The following is a 25,854-nucleotide window of genomic DNA, read 5'->3' on the forward strand; positions in this document are numbered from 1 at the left end:
AAAAAGGAAGGACTACAAAAAAAAAAGTATTTAGTGCTACTAAAATACTGAGTAATTTTACTACAAAAAGATTTGAATTCCTTGAAAAAATGTATATTACACACTTTGTAATGTAGAATAGGTCTATTTCAGGAACTTTTAATACAATTTAGCATCATTCTGTATGGCTAATTCTTTAATACTGAAGTTATTAGGGCTTTCTCATCTTCAGTCCGACATAAAAGGTTAACATAAATATTGGAAATTAAGCTTTGTCACTCTCTCGGCTCTGAAGCATTTAAGTTTTTACTTTAACTGAGCTGAGTTTCCACTTACAAAATTAAATCAGGACCTTACTTTACTACTAATTATAAGCAACAGAAAAGTATAGAGGGGTAACATATAATTAACAGTGTAGCTTGGATTAAACTGACAGAGTCTTCATTTATAAAGTGAGTGATAACTATCACATAGCTAAGGAATCTCTCAAATTCTTTGGAGGCAGAGAAAAGGAGATTGCTTATCTGTTAAATGGAAAAGAAAAATGAGAACAGAGAGATTTTCATAAGCTCAAGTGTCAGCCCTGAAAAGTAGATCACTGTATGATATATGGTGCACTTAACTTCTGATTTCACTGTATTTTTTTCCCTCCTGCAGGATGAAATCTTTGACATGGTAAAACCAAAGGATCCTTTCAAAATCTCTCTTCAGGATTTAATCAACAGTAATCAAGGAGACACAGTCACCACCATTCTAATTGATCTGAATGGCTTCTGGACTTATGAGAACAGAGAAGCCCTTGTTGCAAATGACAGTGAAAACTCTGCAGATCTTGATGATTCATGATCTAAGAAAGACTAAACTGTATTCATTAAGATGTACTTGTTTGCTGCATGCAAAACTTTGAGGAAAAATTCTTAATAATGGTCTAAATAAAACACTTTAATCTGCCTGTGGGATTCACCAAATGTTTTTTTAACTGGAATTTGAGTTACAACATTTGGAAGCAGTAGAACCAAGTACTGCTTTTGAGAAAGTGGCAAATTCTGATTGTTTCATTTGAATTTGGCAAGTGTGGTTTGCTGAAGGTAGGTGTTTAAAGTTTAAAGTTTTTCATGCGATATTTTAAATCACTTTAAAGTTAATCAGAATCTTAATATTTGAGGTATAATTTCTAACATCATTGACTTCAGTCTTCTAAAATGTATATCAAAGATGTAAAGACTTTCCATTCATTACAGTAGAGCCATTTCATTTCTGATTTAGAAGTGTTTAGACATGATCTTTCTTTTAATAGGATGCTTCCAATAACTGTATTCATACATTTTATTTTCATTAAAATCACTTGTATAAAAATTTGTCTAGCTTTATTAACCAGTATCATGGTTACATCTTACAAAGCATAACTCTGTTTCGTTAAAGGGTGATGAGAAAGTGTTAATTCAGCACAAAAGGCTCTCACTTAATCTCACTGTTGTGTTTGATTTTTATGAGATGAAAGATTAGAAAAGGGTAGGATATCATGAACTGCAACCCAGAGGGGTTAGTTAAAAGAGTTGAACAGGAATTAAGAAAAAGGAAAAGAGGCTTAAAATAGCATAAACCATTTAATGCAGAAATTTTATAGTTTTCATTAAAAAGTAGAAAATTTAAGGAACAGTAATAACTGTATTTATAAGCTTTACAAATTAGCCACTGTTGGACAAGTAGAGAAAGTAAAATTCAGGAAATAGAAAACCTTCATAAATGGCTATCTTCCTTTTACTGTAATTAAGAAGATTCTCATTGAACTCTTCGATATCAGGTCAGTGCCTCTAGAGAGATTTAGAACATCACTTTTAAATATGCATGCTTTTATTTGATTAATAAATATTTAAGATGGAGAATCTATCTCATATCAAATTAAAAACAAATTGGATATGAAACTTAACCCCACAGAGGATAGGTCAAGTCTACTTAAAATTTAGGCCTAAGAGTCACCCCCAAGAGAGCCTCTTTTGTTGCTCAGATGTGGCTTCTCTCTCCAGCCAACACAACAACCAAACTCACCACCCTCCCCCTGTCTTCGTGGGACATGACTCCCAGGGGTGTGGACCTTCCTGGCAACGTGGGACAGAAATCCTAGAATGAGCTGAGACTCAGCATGAAGGGATTGAGAAAAACCCTACAAGGAGCTGAGACTCAGCATCAAGGGATTGAGAAAACCTTCTTGACCAAAAGGGGGAAGAGTGAAATGAGACAAAGTGTCAATGGCTGAGAGATTCCAAACAGAGTTGAGAGGTTATCCTGGAGGTTATTATTACGCATCAAGTAGATATCACCTTGTTATTCAAGATGTAATGGAGAGACTGGAGGGAACAGCCTGAAAATGTAGAGCTGTGTTCCAGTAGCCATGTTTCTTGATGATGACTGAATAATGATATGCTTTCACAGTGTGACTGTGTGATTGTGAAAACCTTGTGTCTGATGCTTCTTTTATCTACCTTGTCAACAGATGAGTAGAACTTATGGAATAAAAATAAATAATGGGGGAACAAATGTTAAAGTTAATTTAGTTTGAAATGCTAGTGGTAAATGAAAGAGAGGGGTAACGGGTATGGTATGTATAGTCTTTTTTTTTCTCTATTATCATTTTATGTCTTTTTCTGTTGTCTTTTTATTTCTTTTTCTAAATCGATGCAAATGTTCTAAGAAATGATGAATATGCAACTATGTGATGATATTAAGAATTACTGATTGTATATGTAGGATGGAATGATGTCTTAATGTTTTGTGTGTTAATTTTTTTTAATTAATAAAAAAGTTAAAAAAAATAGGAAAAAAAATTGGAGGGAAGAAACTAGGTTAGCATGGTTTAGAGCTACAGTATACTATAATCTATGGTGACTTTAAGTGCGTAATCTGTTTGTCCTAAAGATTAATCTTTGAAGCACTAAATTACAGAGTTTATAGTCATGAGTAAAAGATTACCATCACATTTTGTGACTCACCATACAATAAATCCATAAAACTAAAAGATTCCTAATGATGAATTTGATTCTCCTAAATCCTTCAAATTTCAGTAGAATTTAGAGGACAGATGTTCATGGACAATAGATTTCCATCACTATGTTAGGAGGTGATATGTACAAGGGAAAAAATAAAGCAGGGTAAGGGGAACTGGAAGTATTGGCTGAGAAAAGGGATTGGGGGGCTGTAATTCTAAGTGAGGTGGTCAGGCCTGTGTCACAAAGAAGGTAATGTGAGCAAGTCTTGAAAAAGGTGAGGGAGCTAGCCATGCATATATCTGGAGGACAAACATTCCAGGCAGAGGGAAAAGCCAGTGCAAAGGTACGAAGGGGGACATGCCTAATATATATGAGGAACAGCAAGGACACCACTTTGGCCAGAGCTGAGGGAGCAAATTTAGGATAGTAGGAACAAGTCAGAGGGTAATATGGGATGGATGGTGTATTAGTTAGGGTTCTCTAGAGAAACAGAATCAACAGGGAACACTTGCAAATATAAAATTTATGAAAGTGTCTCATGTGACCGTAGGAATGCAGAGTCCAAAATCCACAGGGCAGGCTGCGAAGCCGATGACTCCAATGGATGGCCTGGATGAACTCCACAGGAGAGGCTCACCAGCCAAAGCAGGAATGGAACCTGTCTCCTCTGAGTCCCCCTTAAAAGGCTTCCCATGATTGCATTTAGCATCACTAATTGCAGAAGACACTCCCCTTTGGCTGATTACAAATGGAATCAGCTGTGGATGTAGCTAACGTGATCATGACCTAATCCTATGAAATGTCCTCATTGCAACAGACAGGCCAGCGCTTGCCCAATCAGATGAACAGGTACCACAACTTGGCCAAGTTGACACCTGTCCCTAACCATGACAGTCCACCCCTTGTCAACTTGGCACCTATGTATATATATCATCTTAGACCATACTTAATTTCCAAATGAAAACAAATAAGCACACATTTTTTCTTTGACCTGACAATACTCAACTGTCCTGCATATAACTGGAAACACATTAAATCTCTCCAGAATAGGGTGCAAATCCTTGGGCAACATTCATTCTTAAACTTGATATCTTACAACTTAAATAGTATAACACAAACAAAACAGCATTACAGCCCTCGTTTCTGTAACTGATCATGTGGTCGAAGTTCATATTTATCACTACCTTCCTCCACTACCCATTCCAGGTTCCCTTTCCCCTCAGCAAGCACTTCAGCTGGCCGTGGTTCTTTGCCTGGTGGGGTGACCCAAACCTTCATTCCTGAAGTCTCAGAGCCATTAGTGGTCCTGCCTGGATTATGTTGTTGCAGTTTTCCATTGATTTTGATCACAGGGCATGGTAATACTAATAGACGCCCCAGGGGATCTCCTATATTCCAAGAAAACTCTTCTTTACCACCATTATGTAGTTGCAGTCCTACTTCCTTCTGATAGTCAGGGTCAATTACCCCAGACAATAATGTAATCCCCTTCTTGGTGTGTTGATCCAGAGGCATAAGTAGCCCAAAGTGCCCAGGTGGCAATCTTAACTTCCAGTTCAGTGGTATCACTGTTGTTTCTCCTGGAGAAAGCACACCCCGTTTTGGAACTAAAACCTGTAGACCAGCAGAACTCAGGGTAGCAGGGACAGGAAGCAAAAATTTTCCTAGTGGATCACTAGGAGTAATAGTGAGTGGCACCACACCCATTCCACCCCTTGGTTCCTGGACCCATGGATCCTGGCTATGGGAGAAACAGCACCATACAGCGGACGCTGATTCAGAGCATACACAGCTTCCTGGAGAACATTACCCCAGCCTTTCAAGTTTTTGCCACCTAGTTGGTACCGTAATTGAGTTTTCAAAAGGCCATTCCACCGTTCTATCAATCCAGCTGCTTCTGGATGATGGGGAACATGGTAAGACCAGAGAATTCCATGAGCATGTGCCCATTCCCGCACTTCATTTGCTGTGAAGTGTGTTCCTTGATCCGAAGCAATGCTATGTGGAATACCATGACAATGGATAAGGCATTCTGTAAGCCCACAGATAGTAGTTTTGGCAGAAGCATTGCGTGCAGGGAAAGCAAACCCATATCCAGAGTATGTGTCTATTCCAGTTAGAACAAATCGCTGCCCCTTCCATGAAGGGAGTGGTCCAATGTAATCAACCTGCCACTATGTAGCTGGCTGGTCACCTCGGGGAATGGTGCCATATCGGGGGCTGAGTGTGGGTCTCTGCTGCTGGCAGATTGGGCACTCAGCAGTGGCTGTAGCCAGGTCAGCCTTGGTGAGTGGAAGTCCATGTTGCTGAGCCCATGCATAACCTCCATCCCTACCACCATGACCACTTTGTTCATGAGCCCATTGGACAATAACAGGAGTTGCTGGGGAAAGAGGCTGACTGGTATCCATAGAACGGGTCATCTTATCCACTTGATTATTAAAATCTTCCTCTGTTGAAGTCACCCTCTGGTGTGCATTCACATGGGACACAAATATCTTCATGTTTTTAGCCCACTCAGAAAGCTCTATCCACATACTTCTTCCCCAGACCTCTTTGTCACCAATTTTCCAATTATGGTCTTTCCGATTCCCTGACCATCCAGCCAAACCATTAGCAACAGCCCATGAGTCAGTATACAAACGCACCTCTGGCCAGTTTTCCTTCCAAGCAAAATGAACAACCAGGTGCACTGCTCAAAGTTCTGCCCACTGGGAGGATTTCCCCTCACCACTGTCCTTCAAGGACACCCCAGAAAGGGGTTGTAATGCTGCAGCTGTCCACTTTCGGATGGTACCTGCATATCGTGCTGAACCATCTGTAAACCAGGCCCGAGTTTTCTCTTCCTCAGTCAATTCACTGTAAGGAACTCCCCAAGAGGCCATAGCTCTGGTCTGGGAAAGAGAAGGTAATGTGGCAGCAGGAGTGGAAACCATGGGCATCTGTGCCACTTCTTCATGTAACTTACTTGTGCCTTCAGGACCTGCTCTGGCTCTATCTTGTATATACCATTTCCACTTTACAATAGAGTGCTGCTGTGCACGCCCAACTTTATGGCTTGGTGGGTCAGACAACACCCAACTCATGATAGGCAACTCAGGTCTCATGGTAACTTGGTGGCCCATGGTTAAGCGTTCAGTCTCTACTAAGGCCCAGTAGCAGGACAAAAGCTGTTTCTCAAAAGGAGAGTAGTTATCTGCAGCAGATGGTAAGGCTTTGCTCCAAAATCCTAAGGGTCTGCGTTGTGATTCTCCTATAGGGGCCTGCCAAAGGCTCCAGACAGCATCTCTATTTGCCACTGACACTTCCAGCACCATTGGATCTGCTGGATCATACGGCCCAAGTGGCAGAGCAGCTTGCACAGCAGCCTGGACCTGTCGCAGAGCCTCCTCTTGTTCAGGTCCCCACTCAAAATTAGCAGCTTTTCTGGTCACTCGATAAATGGGCCGGAGTAGCACACCCAAATGAGGAATATGTTGTTGCCAAAATCCAAAAAGACCCACTAGGTGTTGTGCCTCTTTTTTGGTTGTGGGAGGGGCCAGATGCAGCAATTTATCCTTCACCTTAGAAGGGATATCTCAACATGCCCCACACCACTGGACACCTAGAAATTTTACTGAGATGGAAGGCCCCTGTATTTTTGTTGGATTTATCTCCCATCCTCTGACACGCAAATGCCTTACCAGTAAATCTAGAGTAGTTGCTACTTCTTGCTCACTAGGTCCAATCAACATGATATCATCAATATAATGGACCAGTGTGATGTCTTGCGGGAGGCAGAAACGATCAAGGTCTCTGCGAACAAGATTATGACATAGGGCTGGAGAGTTGATATACCCCTGAGGTAGGACAGTGAAAGTATATTGCTGACCTTGCCAGCTGAAAGCAAACGGTTTCTGGTGGTCCTTACTAATAGCTATTGAGAAAAAAACATTTGCCAGATCAATAGCCGCATACCAGGTACCAGGGAATGTATTGATTTGCTCAAGCATTGATACTACATCTGGAACAGCAGCTGCAATTGGAGTTACCACCTGGTTGAGTTTACGATAATCCACTGTCATTCTCCAAGACCCATCTGTTTTCTGCACAGGCCAAATAGGAGAGTTGAATGGGGATGTGGTGGGAATCACCACCCCTGCATCTTTCAAGTCCTTAAGAGTGGCAGTAATCTCTGCAATCCCTCCAGGAATACGGTATTGCTTTTGATTTATTATTTTGCTTGGTAGGGGCAGTTCTAGTGGCTTCCACTTGGCCTTTCCCACCATAATAGCCCTCACTGCACAAGTTAGAGAACCAACGTGGGGATTCTGCCAGTTGCTCAGTATGTCTATGCCAATTATACATTCCGGAACTGGGGAAATAACTACAGGATGGGTCCGGGGGCCCACTGGACCCACTGTGAGACGGACCTGAGCTAAAACTCCATTGATCACCTGGCCTCCATAAGCCCCCACTCTGACTGGTGGTCCAGAGTGACGTTTTGGGTCCCCTGGAATTAATGTCACTTCTGAACCAGTGTCTAATAATCCCCGAAATATCTGATCATTTCCTTTTCCCCAATGCACAGTTACCCTGGTAAAAGGCCGTCGGTCTCCTTGGGGAAGACTTAGAGGAAGGTCAACAGTATAAATTTGTGGCAGTGTAACAGGTTTCTTCCCCATAGGGACCTGGCCTCCCCTTCATTCAAGGGGCTCAGGGTCTGTAAACTGTTTCAAGTCTGGAAATTGATTAAGGGGCCGTGACTCTGTGTTTTTGTAATTCAGGTTAGACTTCTGTTCCCTTGACCTAGAACTCTTTTGTTTATACAGCTCCAACAAGAATTTAGTAGACTGCCCTTCTATTGTATTTCTAGGCACCCCATGATTTACTAGCCAATGCCACAAATCTCTGCGTGTCATATAATTTTGATGCCTCCTTTGAGTTTGTTGTCTATTATAATACCCACGTCTACCCTGTCTTTGGTGATTAAGTGCTGCCACCTGGCTTCTGCCAACTTGGGATCCTGTCATCCCCATTGTGTTTAAGGATTCTAGCTCAGTGACAGCAGTTCCTACAGTAATATCTGACCTACAGAGAAGTGCAACCACAGAGCTCTTGAGGGATGATGGTGCTAGTCTCACAAACTTATTTCTCATTGTTCTGGTAAAAGGTGCATCTTCTGGACATTCCTGGGGTGTAAGAGCAGGCTTTGCATGATAAATCCACTCTAACATCCCAATCTCTCTAAGCCTCTGGATCCCCTCATCTACATTATACCAGGGCAGTTCTGGCATTTCAACCTCAGGTAATGTTGGCCACCTTTTGATCCATGTTTCAACCAACCACCCAAACAAGCTGTTAACACCTTTTCTAACTGCTCTAAGCTATAACATTGAATGCAGAATCTCTGCTTAGTGGGCCCATATCAATAAATTCAGCCTGATCCAGCCTTATATTCCTCCCACCATTATCCCACACTCTTAAAATCCATTGCCACACATATTCCCCTGATTTCTGTCTATATAAATTGGAAAACTCACACAGTTCTTTTGGAGTATAATGTACCTCCTCATGTGTGATACTTTGTACCTCACCTTTAGGGGCCTGTTGGGACTTTAGTCTAGTTATAGGTCTAGAAGAAATGAGGGGTGGTGGGGGTGGGTCATGAAAAGAATTAGAAATATCTTCCAAGCCATTTGCTTCAGGGCTTTCATTTGCAGTTTCTTCTGGTGAAACAGGATTAATAACTCTAGGGCTAATCCCTTCAGGAGGAGGTTGGGTGGTCAATTCCTCAAGGCAGGCTGGAGGTGGGGCGGCTATGTCCTCAGGGCAAACTATTACAGGGTTATCTAAAGAAGGCTCAGCATGGTCTAGGGTTTCAACCTCACCCCCAACATCATTATCAATCCATATGTCACCATCCCATTTTTCAGGGTCCCACTCCTTTCCAATCAATGCTCTCACTTTAATGGCAGACACCATGCAAGACTGAGATTTCAGTTTACGTTGTAAAGTTGCTACTCTAACAATAAGATTCTGAGTCTGATTTTCAGAGATCTCAAGTCTACGGCTACAGGAAATAAAATTTTCCTTCAGGATACTCATAGAAACCTCTACATCTTTCAGACGGCACTTAAGCTTCTTGTTTGAAGCCTTAAGCCCATCCCTTTCACCCTTTAATGTAGACAGTGTATCTAACAACAACCAACCAACATCTCTATAACTCTTATTTCTACAAAACTCTGTAAAGGTGTCAAAAACATTACCCCCAGAGTCTGGCTTCGTACAAGCGAAGCATTAGGAGAATTGAATGATGATATTTTGACTATCTCCTTTGCCAACTCAGTCTATGGATTGGGAGTGTCAGTCTGATTATGGGAATCAGAGTCCTTAGTGTCTCTGAGCCCAGTCAGAGTAGAAAACCATTCATAAAAACCCATTTTTAAGATTCTGTTCCTTAAGACCCTACTCCTGGTACCAAGATGTATTATTTAGGGTTCTCTAGAGAAACAGAATCAACAGGGAACACTTGCAAATATAAAATTTATGAAAGTGTCTCACGTGACCGTAGGAATGCAGAGTCCAAAATCCACAGGGCAGGCTGCGAAGCCGATGACTCCAATGGATGGCCTGGATGAACTCCACAGGAGAGGCTCACCAGCCAAAGCAGGAATGGAACCTGTCTCCTCTGAGTCCCCCTTAAAAGGCTTCCCATGATTGCATTTAGCATCACTAATTGCAGAAGACACTCCCCTTTGGCTGATTACAAATGGAATCAGCTGTGGATGTAGCTAACGTGATCATGACCTAATCCTATGAAATGTCCTCATTGCAACAGACAGGCCAGCGCTTGCCCAATCAGATGAACAGGTACCACAACTTGGCCAAGTTGACACCTGTCCCTAACCATGACAGATGGGTAGGGGTGGGAGTGAAGGGGAAAGACAGCAAGAGTAAGCAGGCTCTTCACAGTGCTATGCCTATGACATGTAATTCCTTCAATTCCTGACCTCAGCTACCCAAATAATGTCTGATATAAATACTGTTACTTTTATACTTGATACTTTAGGACTTCAGAGCTGTCAGTGCTTATATCAAGACAAAGTTTTTATTATATTCTAGCATGATTAACTTGTATCTTTGTATTTTTCACATTAAACAGATTTGTCCATGAACCCAAAATTAACACTGCAAGTTAGTATAAAGGTCAAATTATTATAATTTACTCTTTTCATAGGAGAAAACCTAAAAACCAATTATAAGTTGAAACTTAAAAATTAAACATCCCATTCAATAAATTATATCCCAGGGTATACAGTATTGACACATTTATCATAAGATTTATTCCATAATAATACCATCTACTGAATACCTATCATGAGAGACACTGCCCTGAGAAAGTCTATCATCTCATGTAATTCTGCAATTACGCTGTTAAATGTGTATCATCTTTCCCATTTTAAGGTGAGAAAACTGCTTGAAGAGTTAAGACGATTGACCCAAGTGTTCAGCTAGTAAGTAAAGGGAGACTGAATTGAAAAACCTATGGTTTAGTTCCAAATCTGCTTTTCTAACCACTATACTATCCACCTAATCCCTACTTTCCCCAAAGCACTATTACCTGGCACTGTTTTTTTTATTACTTTTTTGTATGCTGTATGGTAAGGGTCACCTTTAATTCTTTTTCCATGTGATTATCCCATTATTCCAACACCATTTGTTGAAAAAAAAAATGGGGGGAGGAGAGGCGGGTACATGGGCTGGGGATAGAACCCAGGTCTCCCGCATGGCAGGCGAGAATTCTACCATTGAACTACCCCCTATACTCCCCTCCACAGGACTGTATTTTGAGGCTACAGTACGCATTTCATTAAAGTGGCTTTTTTTTTTCCCCACTGTATTTTACTTTAAGGTTCATCATCCAGGTTCCCCAAGTTTCCATGAAATCTAGCTTAGTTTTGCCCATACACCTTAGGGAAATTTCAGTATAAATATCATAAAATGTATGTTTAATAAAGAAGTTAATGACTAGCATGAAATGCTCATATAAGAGAGTTATGTTTTGGGTAGCTATAAGATACATATGTTCATTATGTATATATTCTTGTTTACAAACAAGAAGCCACAAGTGTTGGAGAAGATGTAGAGAAATTAGAACATTTATAAGCTGTTGGTAGGAATGTAAAATCGTACAGCTGCTGTGCAGGACGGTTTGGCAGTTCCTCAAGAAGCTAAGAATAGAGTTGCCTTACAATCTGGTAATCCCTTTACTCAGGATATACCCAGAAAATCTATAAGCAGGGATGTGAACAGACATTTGCACACTGATGTTCATAGTATTTTTCACAATTGCCAAAGTATAGAAACCACCCTAGTGTCCATCAACTAATGAATGGATAAACAAAATGTGGTATATACATATGATGGAATATTATTCGCAGTAAGAAGAAATGAAGTCCTGAAGCATGTGACAGTGACATTATATTAAGTGAAATGAGCCATACACAAAAAGGATAAATATTTTATGATTTCACTGATATGAACTAATTATAATATGTAAACTCATTGACATAAAATCTAGAATACAGGTTACCAGGATACAGAATGAGGTTAAAGAATAGGGAGCTTAACATGTGCAGAATGTTTAACTAGGTTGAACTAAATGTTTGGAAATGGCACATTATTGTGAGAATACTTACAGTGCTGAATGGTGTGTGAATGCGGTAGAAAGGGGAAGTTTAGAGTCATGTATGTCACCAGAAGGAAAGTTGGAGGTTAAAACATGGGAATGTATAACACAGTGAATCTTGTGGTGGACAATGTCTGGGATTAGCTATGCAAATACAGTTAATATAGGTTTATATTTAGGTCTTTCATGACCTAGAACAAATGTACAGCACGACTACAAGGAGTTAATAATAGAGGGATATAATAGAGGGAAAAAATGTACCTACTGCAAACTATGGACTATAGTTAACGTTAATTTTTTAATAGTTGTTCACCAAGAGTAACGAATGTACTACATCAATACCATGGGTCAATAACGGGGGAATAAGGGGTATGGGAGGATTCCAGTTTTCTTTTTACTTTTTATTTCTTGTTGGGAGTGATGAAAATGTTCTAGAATTGATTGTGGGGTTGTATTCACCACTTTGTGATGATACTGTGAGTCAGTGATTGTATACTTCAGATGGTTTGTACAGTATGTGAATATATCTCAATAAAACTGCATTAAAAATAAAAATAAAATTATACCATTCATATTTCCACTATCCTGCTGTTTTTGCGCATTTACTATATTGTAATATTAATCATATTTAAACACCTAAAAGGAGAATTACTAGGCTAAAAGATATAACCATATGGAATGTTCTTGATCCATATTTCAAATATCACACCAGAAAATTTACCAATAATCATCAGCAATGTGTGAGATTACTCTATTCATTGTACTCTCACCACATAGTATACTGTCCCTTTTCTTTTCTTTACTTTTTTTTCCTTTTCTTTGGTATGCTGTATTGGGCGGCGGAGGGGGGGGTCACTATTCATTCTTTTTCCATATGAGTATCCTGTTATTGCTGAATTTGTTGAATTTTTTGTTTTTTGTTTGCTTGCTTATTTGTTTGTTTTTGGGGGAAGTGCATGGGCACCTCTTTTTTTGACTGCACAGGCAAAAATGTGAACCCAAATAATTTGAGTTCTGACCATATTACAAAAAGTACCATAATTTATATAGGAGACAATTATGTGCATGACCAAATTTTAAAAATATACACAAAGATACACATATTTGAGCACCTTTCATTGAAATGATTGAGGGAATTACAAGAAATATGCTTAGTCTTAAGGTACACTAAAGCAAAATCTAAGGGGAATAATTACCATGAGATTATAAAAAAGACCTAGGTCTCCATTTCTAATTCTCTATAACACACATATGTTAGTGTGTTATTCTTAAATATTTATTTTAAATAGATGTTTTTTTCAAAATCATGCTCTGTTTTAAATTCCTTTATCCTCAGATCTATGATGCATTAGAAGTAAAGAGAAAATGGAAAATCTGTTCTTCACATTAAGTGAAACCAGATCAGTCTTAGATATTTAAAATTACCCCAATGGACAAGTGCTGGATGTTTATCAAAGTCTCGTAAGAAACTTTAAAACTGACTAATATGTGGACTGCGTTTGGAAAACCAACAAAGAATAGAACAGTATCCTGGGACTACCAACACTGGAGGAGCTTTTACTACCCTGATACCTGAAGGGATAAGAAGAAAGAGAAGTTACTCGGAACCCAGAGGAGTAGTCAAATGGAGAAGGCTTCCCAACACGAGCTGTGGTCTTTGATAGAGAATGTAGTAACCCAGCGTATCCAGCAGGAGGGAATCCTAGAGTCTGGATGGTGAAGAAAAAATAATACAACCTCAGTTTCTTCCTGCCTCCTGCTGGTAGCTTGGACCAAACCCACCCCAAAGCCAGAGGGCAAGGAAGCCTATTGATGCAGTCCATACCTTCAGAAAACAATGCAGTGTGCAGGTGTACAGAGTGGATTAGAGAGGCAAATAGAAGCTTTACATAATGCTTTGACTGCAAACATAAGAAAGATTAATAATGACAACTACAAGTAGTTTCGTGATTCCATGCTAAAAAAATGTTCCAAAATTAGATACCAATAACATACTACATTATGGTAAAAAATTTTCTGCTTAGACAACAAAATCCTTCAAATACTTTTTTCAGAACCTCCATAGATCTCTTTTCTATGGAGATTCTGAAATAAATATTTAAAGAATAATCCAAAAGTCTCTATCATCTACATTTTCAAATGAACTATTATAAGGGCACTTAAATGCACACGTAAAATTAGCTTCAAGCTAATCTTTTACTATATAAGAAAAAAGATTTGAATTCTTCTAATTTTCATGCTGTTAGACAATGATTTTATCACATTGCTTCTTGTACAGTTTTAAAATAAAGTTTTAAAACAAAACAAAAAAATTGAAGTGGGAGTCTTGGTTATTTCTAAGCTTTAAAAATCATTATTGAAGCCAAATATTATAACACCTCATTAATATGGATGGACTATAATGTGCAAACCCTGAGAATTGAATCCGATAGCATACGTTATCAGGGGAAGGCTTATTGTAAAGTTTCCTAGATTGTAAACTCTTACAGCAGTCACATCTTCTCTGAAGTTGTAATGGTTATTTCTAAATTCTGAGATGCTTAGCTCCTTTGTGTGTGCATCCTGGTCGTTCCCTGGAACTTCGCGCTTCTGTGTTACACTTGAGACTCAGAGATAGAGTTGTGCAGCTATGAAAGTGAGCACTACTACATTCAGCAACTGTTTAAAAAGCTGAAAAAGAAATCAGACTTCAGTTAGAGACAAGAATAAAGGAGATCTGGTTATGACTAAGGTAAATCAGACTAAAGCGTATAGGATGGTATTGACTGTATTTTAAAACTTCACCTTCTGTGTGAGACCAAAGGAAGAGATGTTTACTTGATGGAAAAAATTTATATTTTCTGTAGCACACTATCCAATTTAACTTGTATAGTCGGTTTATTTTTACACCATAATTACATGGAACCTTGAATAAGGAGTGAGCTCTTGTTGGTTTGTACAGACATCGATACGTCCCAAAGTAATCTGTGTAGAGAATAAAAAAATATTTGTAAAGCCCCCTTGAGAAACTGGGGGAAAAATGTATAAATATTAAACTTCCCCACCTGAGGAATTTCTGATATTCTTGCAAGCATTGGGGACAACCAATTAATAGGCCGAGCCCTTGACCTAAAGGTAACTTAAAAATTTTTTTTCAATCCCCCAAGCCTGTCCTCAAGGTTCAAACAAATCCCAGACTTTAAAAAGAAAAGATCATCCATGGTTTGTGTTCATGAACAAATGGGCAACATATGGCCCCCAATCACCCAGGGTACCTTTCTTATAGCCCCAAGTCCCCAGGCATTGGTACTGTTACCCCATCTCACATTTCCACTTGAGACAGATACCTCATGATTGTCCCAAAATTGTTGGCTTTTTGAACTGTGACTCAGTTTTGCTTGTTTGTTTTTTACATGGGCAAGCACAGGGAATCAAACCCAGGTCTCCAACATGGCAGGCAAGAATTCTGCCACTGAGCCACCATCGCACTGCCCTGACTCAGTTTTTGGGTCTCTATTTCCTATGCAAGGGAAAGCAGAGGAGCAGAGTCAGGTCTCAAGACATCATGCTAACTGGTGGATCTAATGCCAAAGCAACAGCCCCAGTCTTTTACAGTACATCACCATGCCTGCTTGCATCCCAACACCCTATCAGAGCAGAAGTAGCTTCTCACTGCTCCCTCTGGGTCCCTCTCTCAGTTTTTCCCTTCTAAAATACAAGTGTCTCTCATTCCTTCCTTAAACAGTTTTAAGTCGTCAAATCATACAGGCTGGGTCAAAAGCATTATAATAAAATTTACTTTCTTCATTAACCCCAACTCTTGATTACTATTCTTTCTAAAAGGTTTATAAATAATAATCTACAAAGGGGAAGGCTGAAACATGTCTCATAATTTTTATTCGAAAGAAAGATGAGAATAGACTGAACTTTGAATAATATTCTCTACACATAATATTTTATTAAAAGGACATTTTATTTGTTCTAACCATCACATTTCATATGAACATTTATATTTAATGCCTTTCTATACTATAAAAACTTTTAATATCAATTTTTATATAGTAAAACCCAATTTTGATTTTTTTATCTTAAGCAGAGGCCAGCAAATTATTTTAATAAATGGCTAGATAATAAATATTTTAGTTCTTTTTAATTTTATTTTATTTTTTTAATTGACAAGCCAATTTCAATTTCAACTGACAAGCCAAACCAATCTAGAATTCTGTATACAATGAAATTATCTTTCAAAAGTGAAGGAGAGAGTGCCTTCTCAAAGCCTTGTGAATGTTGTTTGCTGCAACCCCAGTGTCCCTACTAGGTCTAGAACTGGCCATTGAAGCTTTTCTGGCTGTTTCTTACTCGGAATCATTTTAAATCCTGGTGCAACCTCACATGCAAACCTCACATGCTGTCCCCTAAGACTTTCTATCATAGTAACTAATGTTTCTTTGCAATGCACTCATTTTAATCAAGATAGCATAACGCTTCCATGTTGAAAATGTCAACTGTATCTTGTTCGAGATTCCCTCACAGGACCTGGCAGAATGCCTTGCATGCAGTCCATATTTGTTTGCTGAATTAAATTGCTTCTTATGGATCCCTTCTGTTTTCAAAGACAAAGTGCCTTTAATATACAAATATCATTCTGGAACCTGCGCCACTTTTAATATCATTTTCTAAAGGAAAATCTTACCTACGTATTTTTCCCCCTTTTAGGAAAAAGAGAAATTCTTTAGTAGTATTTTCTTAAATAAAAAGATAGTAGGAAATTTTTGAAAAGACTCAATTCTAAATTCCCTTGTGTTTGGGGCATGGGTTGGGGATGAAGGAACAGCTATCTTTTTTACATGAGTTGGTCACAGCATGTAAGAACCCAATCTTAAAATACTTATGATGTATTTCTATAAACACTTTTTACTTACAGTGATAATAGTTTGCATCTAATTGTCCATATAGAGGTAGATTCTTTATTAAAAATTGGCATTATAAATAATGTTAATATGTATTTATGTAAAATAAATTTACTATAATATCTGAAAAAAAAAGTGAAGGAGAGGGTGGGCAATGGTGGCTCAGTGGCAGAGTTCTCACCTGCCGTGCCAGAGACCTGGGTTCAATTCCAGGTACCTGCCCATGAAAAAAAAAAAGTGAAGGAGTTATGAAGAGTTTTCATATCAAACAAAAATTGAGAGAATTCTTGATAAGTAGGCTCACCATAAAGAAATATTAAGAGGTCTGTATTTTGTTTTGGAACTGTTATGTACCCTAGAAAATGCTATGTGCTTTTAATCCATTCTTGTGGGTGCAACCTGTTTTGAATAGGTTGTTTCCATGGAGATGGGAGCCACCCATTTCAAGGTGGGTCTTAAAACTGGAGTATGAGAGGACACCCGGAGATATTTTGGAGAGAGCTCTGAGCCATGAGAGTTTAGAGAAAGAAAATGCCTCAAGAGAAGCAAGAAGGACCCACAGGAGCTGAAAGAACATTTTGAAACCAGTAGCTGGAAGAAAAGGACCATCACATGTCGCCATGTGACTTCCCACGTGGTAGAGGAAACCTGAATGCCAGGAGCCTTTCCTCAAAAAGTATCTTCCTCTTGATGCCTTAATTTGGACATTTTCATGGCCTTGGAACTGTAAATTTGTCATTAATAAATCCCCATTGAAAAAGCCAGCCCATTTCTGGTATATTGCATTCTGGAAGTTTTAAGAAACCAAAATAGTCTGCAACTCAGATCTTCATTAAAAAAAGAAGAATGTTTGAGAAGGAGTAAATGGAAGGAAATAAGATATTTTATTTTTCTTATTCGTAAATGATCTACAGATAATGGTTTGTTGAAAATAATAGGAAGAACAATATAATGGATGATTACAGCTTATGGGTAAGTGGGATGAATGACAGCAATGTTATAAGGGACAGGAGGAAGGAATCAGAAATACTCTATTATAAGGTACTTGTACTACCTGTGAAGCAGTTTAGTTATTTGAAAATGGACTTAGATTAGTTGGAAATGTATATTGAAAATTCTAGCGCAACCACTAAAAAAATTTTTTTAAAGAGTTAATTAATATGCTGAGAGGAGAAAGAAAGAGGAATCACATATAATGTGCAGAAGAGTACATAATGCCAAAGAAGGGAGAAAACGTGGAAGAAAAAAGAAAAAAAAAAGGAAAAAAAAAGGTAACAAATGAAAAATTCACAAATATGGTAAATATTAATCCAATTACATCAATAACTGCTTTAAATATGAGTCATGTAAACACACCAATTAAAAGACAGAGACTTTGTGAATTGATCAAAAAATAAGACAACTATATGTTGTCTACTACTAGAAACCCAAGACAGAAAAAAAAAAATGGGACAGAGAAAGATATATCATGCTAACATTACTCAAAAGAAAGCTGGAATAAATATATAAATTTCAGACAAAGAGAGAAAGCAAAAACACATTTCCAGATCTAAGCCACTTCCAAAAGATAAAACTTTATTTTTTCACACGTAAATTAAGTTTTTTTTTTCCTTTTTTGCTAATTCTTTATATAGAAAGATGAAGTCAGTAGTAAGCAAACTTCTCAGGGGTGCAAGGGTAGTTCAGTGGTAGAATTCTCAGTTGCCATGAGGGACCTTGGGTTCAATTCTCAGTCCATGCACTTCCCAAACAAGCAAACAAACAAACAAAAATCCAGCAAATGGTGCTGCAATAAGGGGATACTCACATGGAAAAAGAATGAAATGTGACCCATGCCATACAGCTACTAAAAAAAAATTAAATTAAAAAATATATAATAATAATAAGCAAAGTTCTCAATAAAGAAACACTAGCTACTGTATTTGGTTTTAGGTTTTTGTCTATAGGCACTAAAACTACATCAAAATAAATGTAAATATAAGGATCCCCAATGATCCATCTCCCTGATGCTGGTGATGAAACACAGCCATATATACTTCACATATTTTACACATCTCTTCATTGATAATGGTGGCATTGCTCATTATGAGCACAGTGCTGATGCTTTTTTTTTTCAAGATCTGTTAGTACCATCTTGAAGGCTTATGACATGCTTAAGAGGAAATATGAGAAAATGAACAAATAAATGAAAGCATTTGAAAACATCCATTTAATTTCCTATAATTGAAGACTTCTAAAGAAGAGTACTTAAGTTCAAATTACTCTAGTATTTAATTACCATAATTTCAGCTTCTATAGCCTCAACCTGAAGCTTCAATACAATCATGTCCAAAAGATAAAACTGAAATTTGGTTATGATGCCTTATATTTGAATACCAAATGGGAATCTTCCATATGAAATATTCTTTAGAAAATAATGACATGATCTCAAATTAAATCTCTTCTCATTTTGACACAGCACTTGTGAATAGAGTGACTGGCTGATTTATCACGTACATCTTCAAATGAAAAAAAAAGAGTGAGAAAGGAAAAGATGAACTCACCATCTAGGAATATTGCCAAATTTATCACATTAAAGGGACTTTGCAAAACTATTTGATTCTTGTTCATTTCATAAGCACCTCCCCCTCCAAAGCTACTAAATGAATCACTTAACTTCTCTAGTAGGAAGAAAAGCAACTATTGAGTCATAACTATGAAGGCACTGGGCCACATGAGTCCATATCCATTAGAGCCATTACCGTGTATTACAATAATCAAAGGAATAGATATATTATTACTCTCCCATTCTACAGTTGTTCCTGATTCCCCAAATCTAAAACAGCATAACCTCTAAGGTCCTTTTCAGTACTAAAATTCTATGGTTTTATAAAGTTTATAAATGTACCAGCTACACACAGGATGGAGATACAGAAGCAAATATGATTTGAGGTTCCCTCCCTCAAGCTGCTTATCAACTGCTAATAATTACCTCTGCAAAATTTCAAATTAAAAAAAAACAGTTTATGCAGAGTTAGACAGAGTAGGCTTTATTGAAAAGTAGAATATTATTGAACGGGTGAATATGAAGTTGGTCCTGAAATATTGTTAAACCTTGGATAAATCAAGATGGGAATTTGAGAAAGGTGAAATGGCATAAACAGAAATGAGGCAAGGAAAAAAGCCTAGGATATATTTATGGGTTGAGATTTCCAGGCTACTGAATATTCTTTCAAGGAAGTAAATCAAACATTCTGGCCAAGACAAGGGGCTATTATCATTAAAAGAAAATATACTGTAAAGGGCTCTGAAGCAAAAGCCAGTTTAAGGAATTTTAACTGTCCAATTTGAGCAATATTGGAAAAGTTCATTGTTCAAAACAACTGTTCTGGTAACCCTTCCAAGCTGATGTAGTCTAATTAAGTCAAGCAAGATTATCCAGACTAAATTCCATGTGTAAAGTATCCAGAAGATCAAAAAAAAGAAACAGAAGGACAAACCAAAGCAGCAAAACAGCTGACTCATTCACCATGGGGAGTGGAGAAGGGAGCACAGAAGGAAGAAGAAGGAAGGAAGGGAAAATGTATTCTAGTACATATCACTGAAAATAGATATTACTGGTTGAATTACAAATTAAACACTACACCTACACTCAAGTAAAATTTTATAATTGAGAACTTAAAAAAATACTAACAGCACTTGATGGAACTGAAAGAAAACTGCTTATTACGAATTTTTTTACAATTACATGTTCACTTAATCTGAAACAGCAATTACTTCATGGAAAATATCCCAGACTTTTAATTTCTTATCCAACACCCATTATACTAAATTAGTATAGCCTAGGTAAATAGTCTTCTTGTAAAAAATAAGATTCAGCGTTTGAGTTCATCTCCTTTATCACCACACTAACCAAGAATGATATGATCCTATTTATGACACCACAATTAACATTTTTGGAGATTATGTTCTTATCATATCATCCTCCATTTTTAAAAGCTGTACTAGTTAACCCTTAAAAACATGGGCAGGCAGTGGTGGCTCAGTGGCAGAGTTCTTACTTGCCATGCTGGAGACCCAGGTTCGGTTCCTGGTGCCTGCCCATGTTAAAAATAAATAAATAAATAAATAAAAATTTATTTATTTTAAAAATAAATCTAACATCCTATATAGATTGGCCTTTTTAAGTTAAAATGAAAACGCTTTCATGAAGTTTCCCAGTACACTTTTCTTTATATAAGCACTTATTAGCTATATATATATATCAACATACATATATATATATCAATATTTTTTGTCTTCTTTTAAAAACCTGTACTTCAGTAGAGGAATAATAATAATACCTAATAACACTATTTTCTCTTGCAATTTCGAACTCTGGTGGTAGAAGTCCCCTCAAAACCCTCAGTGACTTCCTACTTTATGTAGAGGTTAACTTCAGAATGGAACATAAGGCATCACCAAATGCATACACACACACACAGTGTAATCATACTGATATCCTTGTTGTTGTTGCACATTCTTTGTGTAAAGCAGCAGTTCTTCCTTAGACTTTCTCTTCAAAAAATTGGTCTGACCAGAGTTTATTTTCTTAGGAACTGGAGGTCAGAGGGTGTGACTTAGAAAAGGCCCATTTCATCAAGGATCTGATCATTCGTGCCAGAACAGGGCTAAAAGTCTAAGGACATGATCCTTCATTTGTACAGTTGCTATTATCAGGGCAACGGCTTCCTCAACCCAAATTTCCTTCTGAATACGAGAAAAGTCCTGAGTAGTATTTTGTGAGTATTCAACTATGCGTGTAGTATTTCACGTGTATATATATGGCTGCCTCTATCTGTGAATTTATATTTTTATGATTAGAGAACATGAGGAAGAAGTGGTAGAATACAAGAACCAGAAAAGCTTACATTTTCAATCAGGTGAAAAACATGTTACAAAAGGAATTTGAAGGAATGAATCTTTTCCTTCTACTTCGTAGAATTGATCTATATGCATAGATGATAGATGTATACATATGTTTATGTAAAAATTTCAGAGCAATAGACTGCTCAGCTATGGACAGAAGATTAAAAAACGCAGCTTTGGATTCTAGGACAAGGTCACTAAAAAGAGGAAGAAAACACCAGAATGATTAATTTTAAAGAACTTGTAATACAGAATACCTCAGGCAATACATCTGGGTGAGGGATTTACCTTCCTCAAGTTGTGTCATGACTACCTGCAAAGGAACCTGTTTCGTGAAGACCCCATTCTTTCTCCCAGGCCAGGATACCACTCTGCACCAGCACAGTCAGAGGAACAGCAGAACTGTCACGGAATTCTCCTGCACTTATGAGAACACCAACAGTCTCTGTTCTTGTGCGTTTATAGAAAGCACAAGAAATTTGTTTTAATAATGGGCTTTGAATAGTTATATCGGACCTAGATATAATAGGTCCTAATATTGTTCTAATCCTGAGAGTGACAGGCAATTTGATGAGGTCCATTTAAAATTAATTTATGTTCCTAACACATCAAAAATTAAAGCTCACACTAATAATTTCTCAAATATTTACTTTTGGGGCTGGATTTTAAATAGCATCAAAGAGAGATGACTGAAGTTACCATTTCAATGTGGTTGAAATGAATACTCCACATCATTTTTGTTTTCAATCAGGAGCTACCAAAACACTTTCACCTGCCACTGCTATTTACAGCAAATTACCATGGTTATAGTAATAACTTAAACCGTTTGATAAGACTGTATGTCTGAAGTATTCTGGTAGCAAAACAAACTATTTTGGGCTGTCTTCAGTGACTAGATAATTAATTGTCTTCCTGTTTATTTCAATTCCCACTTGAAAGTAAGTTATGTATGCAGTGTATGTGGAAGCACCCGTCAAATCCAATACGGATAACAAAGAAATAAACTAGGAAAGAGAGGGTTTCAGGGAATCTCAAAACAGCATAAAATAGATTATGAGAAAAAATTAAAGATTTTTTCAGGATTTATTACATTTACTCATAAGAGGTTGTTCCTACTTCTTGCATCTTTTTTCATCCCATCTTTTCTCATGCTTTCTGACAGTAAGTCTCTATAAACTCGGGCAGACTGCTTGTCATTAGCTGGGACAGGCAAGGGAAACCTTGATCCTCTTTTTATTCTTTCCCTCTCCCATGTTTTTCTTTTTTTCAACAGGAAGAAAATTTATTGAGTACACATTTGAGAAGAACATGCAGGCACTCTTGTGAAGAAAGAGATGAGAGATGAGAGGCCCTGATACTGTGGGACCATCTATAATTATAGAGTCCTGTTCCTTTTGTAATTTTTGTTACCTGTTTTACTACACAACCCTTCTTCCTCCTTGGTAGATATGTGGGATCTTAGATGACTCACTAAGTCATCTAAGTGGGGGGTTGTTTGGCTCCCAGGTGCTGCAGTTTATTGCTTTTCTTCTCAGAGATATCTTTCTCCTTGAGGAATGACTGCTCCTTGGAATTTGCTCTATTTACGTCAGACAGCCACTGCCCTAATTTTAACCCGCCACAATTTTCCCCTTAGAGATTTCTAGCTCCCTGAATCTTAAGGGAATTTGGTCAGATGGTCTGTCTTCTGTAGCTGCTTCAAGCTCTCAGTGGGTCACAGGCCCTACTTATGGGAGCACAGATGTCTCTGGCTTTGCCACTGAGGGTGGCTGATTGAGCATGGGGAACAGGAGTGGAGCCTATAGCAAGAAGAAGTAAGTTGTGAAAGGTATTTCATCTGATAGAACAAACTGGGTGAGAAATTGTATGCATGGTATGAACAGAAGCAGGAACAAGATGGAACTCAGGGTATTCTCTAGAGCTTTTAGGAACACTGTTGATGGGGGCTTGGCATACTGTGGCAGTTTTTGCAATATCTGGCTGAAATTTGCATAAGGAAAACTTCTACAATGACTTCTCAACTCTATTTGAAATTTCTTAGCCACTGAAACTTCATTTTCATATTTTGGTCAACTAATTCTACAATGCAAAGGCCAGGCTCACCTTTGGGAGTCATGTCTTATATTGCTAGCAAGACTTACAACCCTGGAAGTCATGTCCCATTTAATGTCTCTGTGTAGGGCGAGGTAGTGAGCTTATTCATAGACTTTGGTTTAGAGAGAGACTATATCTGAGCAACAGAAGGGGTTATCTGGGGGTGACTCTTAGGCATTATTATAATTAGACTTAGCTTTGTCATTATGAAATACATTTTATAAGGACAAGCCTCAAGATTCAGGGCTTGGCTTATTAAATTTGTAGCTCCTTATTGCTTAAGAGGATAGCAAGAATTCTCCAGGTGGGGAACTTTGAAAGGGATTCTGCAAGTACTTTTCTATTTTCTGATTAAGATTTCATTCTTTATTCCAGGTTCCATGTCAAATAAAGCTGAAGTAGGTTGTTTTTATGATTTGTAGATCAGTAAGTATCAGGATATAATGTGAACAGTGAGAATACTGTCAAGTCTTTAGGAATTTTGACATTTTCTAAATATAAGAACAACATTTATCACATAAAATTTTACATAAAAGGACAGAAAATATTTTAAAATTATTTTAATACTTCCTAAACATTTTCTATGTAATAAGTTAAACTATTTTAGCACTTCACTTTTACAAGGTAAAAGAACAAATCCTTTCTAACAAAGGTTTTCCTTTAAGAGTGAGAAGACTTGTCATCAAGGATATTATTCTGATGTGATATAAAATCTTTGTTTTCTAGACAGAGTACTAATATGGTTAAGGAAAACTTTTTATAACCTTTTATTAAAAGTAGTTAACAGAGAGCAGACAAAATTCATTTTTATAAACTATAATTTCCCGTAGTCAGCAGTGAATACAAACAAAACATACTTTCTCAAACTTTCCACCTCCATCTAGGGCTTGTAATCAGCAATGACTACAACTCAAAATTCACTTTCACAAACTTTCTATAACTTTCCATATCCATTCACTCAGCAATCACAGCAACCAACAAAATTCACTTTCATATTAGGAATATGTTAGTTCACAAAATTAACGTATTACAAGACTAGGCTCTGAAGCAGTTGGAGGTCAGTAAGATCTGTTGATAAGGCACTCTTAAAGATATGGGGACTATTTTGAAACCCTTGGAGCAACACTGTCTACATGAGTGTGATGGGAATCTTATCCTTAAGTCCTGCCATCTAAAAGCATTTTAAATAGGTATTAAGCATCAGAGTGAAGGATGAAAAAAAAATGTGTCTATAAGATCTAGAACTGAGAACATGAATGCAGACAGGATCTACTCAGGGGGCTCGCCCTTGGGATGCCTTTATTCCAAAAGGATGGGTTTATTTGCTTAAAGATCTCCTTTCAGATGCTAAGAGGCCTCAGTCTAGTAGAGGCCTTGGGGCAAACAATGTGCTGGGTCTACTAATCTTAAAGTAGTCTCCAGGGAGTGAAGACAATAACTCCCTAGAAGAGAGGTGGCAGGGGAGCACTAAAATATCTCCAAGCTTACAAAGGAAAGGTGCAGTGAAGGTTCTAGTTTTGGTTTACCATCAACTCCCATAACTAGGCAAGTCCTAGTGGAGGTAGATACAGAGTGGCAGTTCAGAACAGTGTAAGTGGCTCTATTATTTAGTTAAGAAATCAATAATTTTACCTGACATGTTAAGTGTTACTTGAGACTTCTCTAGGTCGATAGTCATATGTGAAGTCAGCATAGCCATATGTGGCTTTGAACATCTTCAGTCCTTTTTACTTGCCGTGAGCAGGACTTGAGAGATGTGAGAGTCCCTTTAGAGAAATACTGCCATTCCTGGCCCAATGCTCATGTTGGTGGCACTTGGGGCAAAGGCCCAGTGGGTCCCAAGGTCAAGGGTTGTCTCGAGGTTTCTGGCACTCCTTCCATCAATGGCTGTTTCAGTTTAAGCTGCTGGAATGCAATATACCAGAAATGGAATGGTTTTTTAAAAGGGAATTTATTAAATTGCAGGTTTACAGTTCTAAAGCCATGAAAATGTCCAAATTAAGGTACCAAAAAGAAGTTACCTTCACTCAAGAAAGGCTGATGCCATCTGGAACAGCTCAGTCAGCTGGGAAGTCACATGGTGGGCATCTGCTGGGGTCTGTGGGTTCTGTACACCTCTCTCAACTGGGAAGGCACATGGCAACGGCAATATATGCTAGCTTTCTGTCATTTCACAAGACTTCCCCAGGAGCAACTTCCTTCCACATTGTGTTAGTCAGGGTTCTCTAGAGAAACAGACCAACAGGGAAGATCTGTAAATATGAGATTTATAATGTTGTCACATGCAACCTTGGGGATGGAAGAGTCCAAAATATGTAGGCCAGGCTGTGAAGCTGGAGGCTCCAAT

General features: G+C 37.9%; 2 protein-coding genes across 10 annotated transcripts in view; one reads left to right on the forward strand and one right to left on the reverse strand.

The window, feature by feature from the left end:
- Positions 1-3,105, forward strand: part of PPP2R3C (protein phosphatase 2 regulatory subunit B''gamma) — a 28,792-nt gene extending 25,687 nt beyond the window's left edge. For 2 of the 5 annotated variants that reach the window (XM_077126948.1, XM_077126947.1), the window contains exon 14: positions 637-1,969. In XM_077126948.1, the coding sequence (XP_076983063.1) occupies positions 637-825 (189 nt within the window). In that variant the 3' untranslated portion in view covers positions 826-1,969. Of the gene's footprint in view, positions 1-636; positions 1,975-2,006 lie in introns of those variants that run through there. The other 3 variants (XM_077126949.1, XM_077126950.1, XR_013162197.1) reach the window with 2 other exon arrangements.
- A 9,610-nt stretch (positions 3,106-12,715) lies between these two features.
- PRORP (protein only RNase P catalytic subunit) overlaps positions 12,716-25,854 on the reverse strand; it is a 159,759-nt gene continuing 146,620 nt past the window's right edge. For 2 of the 5 annotated variants that reach the window (XR_013162203.1, XR_013162199.1), the window contains 3 exons: positions 25,529-25,732; positions 25,140-25,412; positions 13,961-14,601 (listed from right to left, as the gene is read on the reverse strand). The gene's annotated coding sequence lies outside the window, so the exon portion shown is untranslated. Of the gene's footprint in view, positions 13,347-13,960; positions 14,602-25,139; positions 25,413-25,528; positions 25,733-25,854 lie in introns of those variants that run through there. The other 3 variants (XR_013162201.1, XR_013162200.1, XR_013162202.1) reach the window with 3 other exon arrangements.

Source organism: Tamandua tetradactyla, chromosome 14 (assembly GCF_023851605.1).
Source record: "Tamandua tetradactyla isolate mTamTet1 chromosome 14, mTamTet1.pri, whole genome shotgun sequence".
Lineage (NCBI taxonomy): Eukaryota > Metazoa > Chordata > Mammalia > Pilosa > Myrmecophagidae > Tamandua > Tamandua tetradactyla.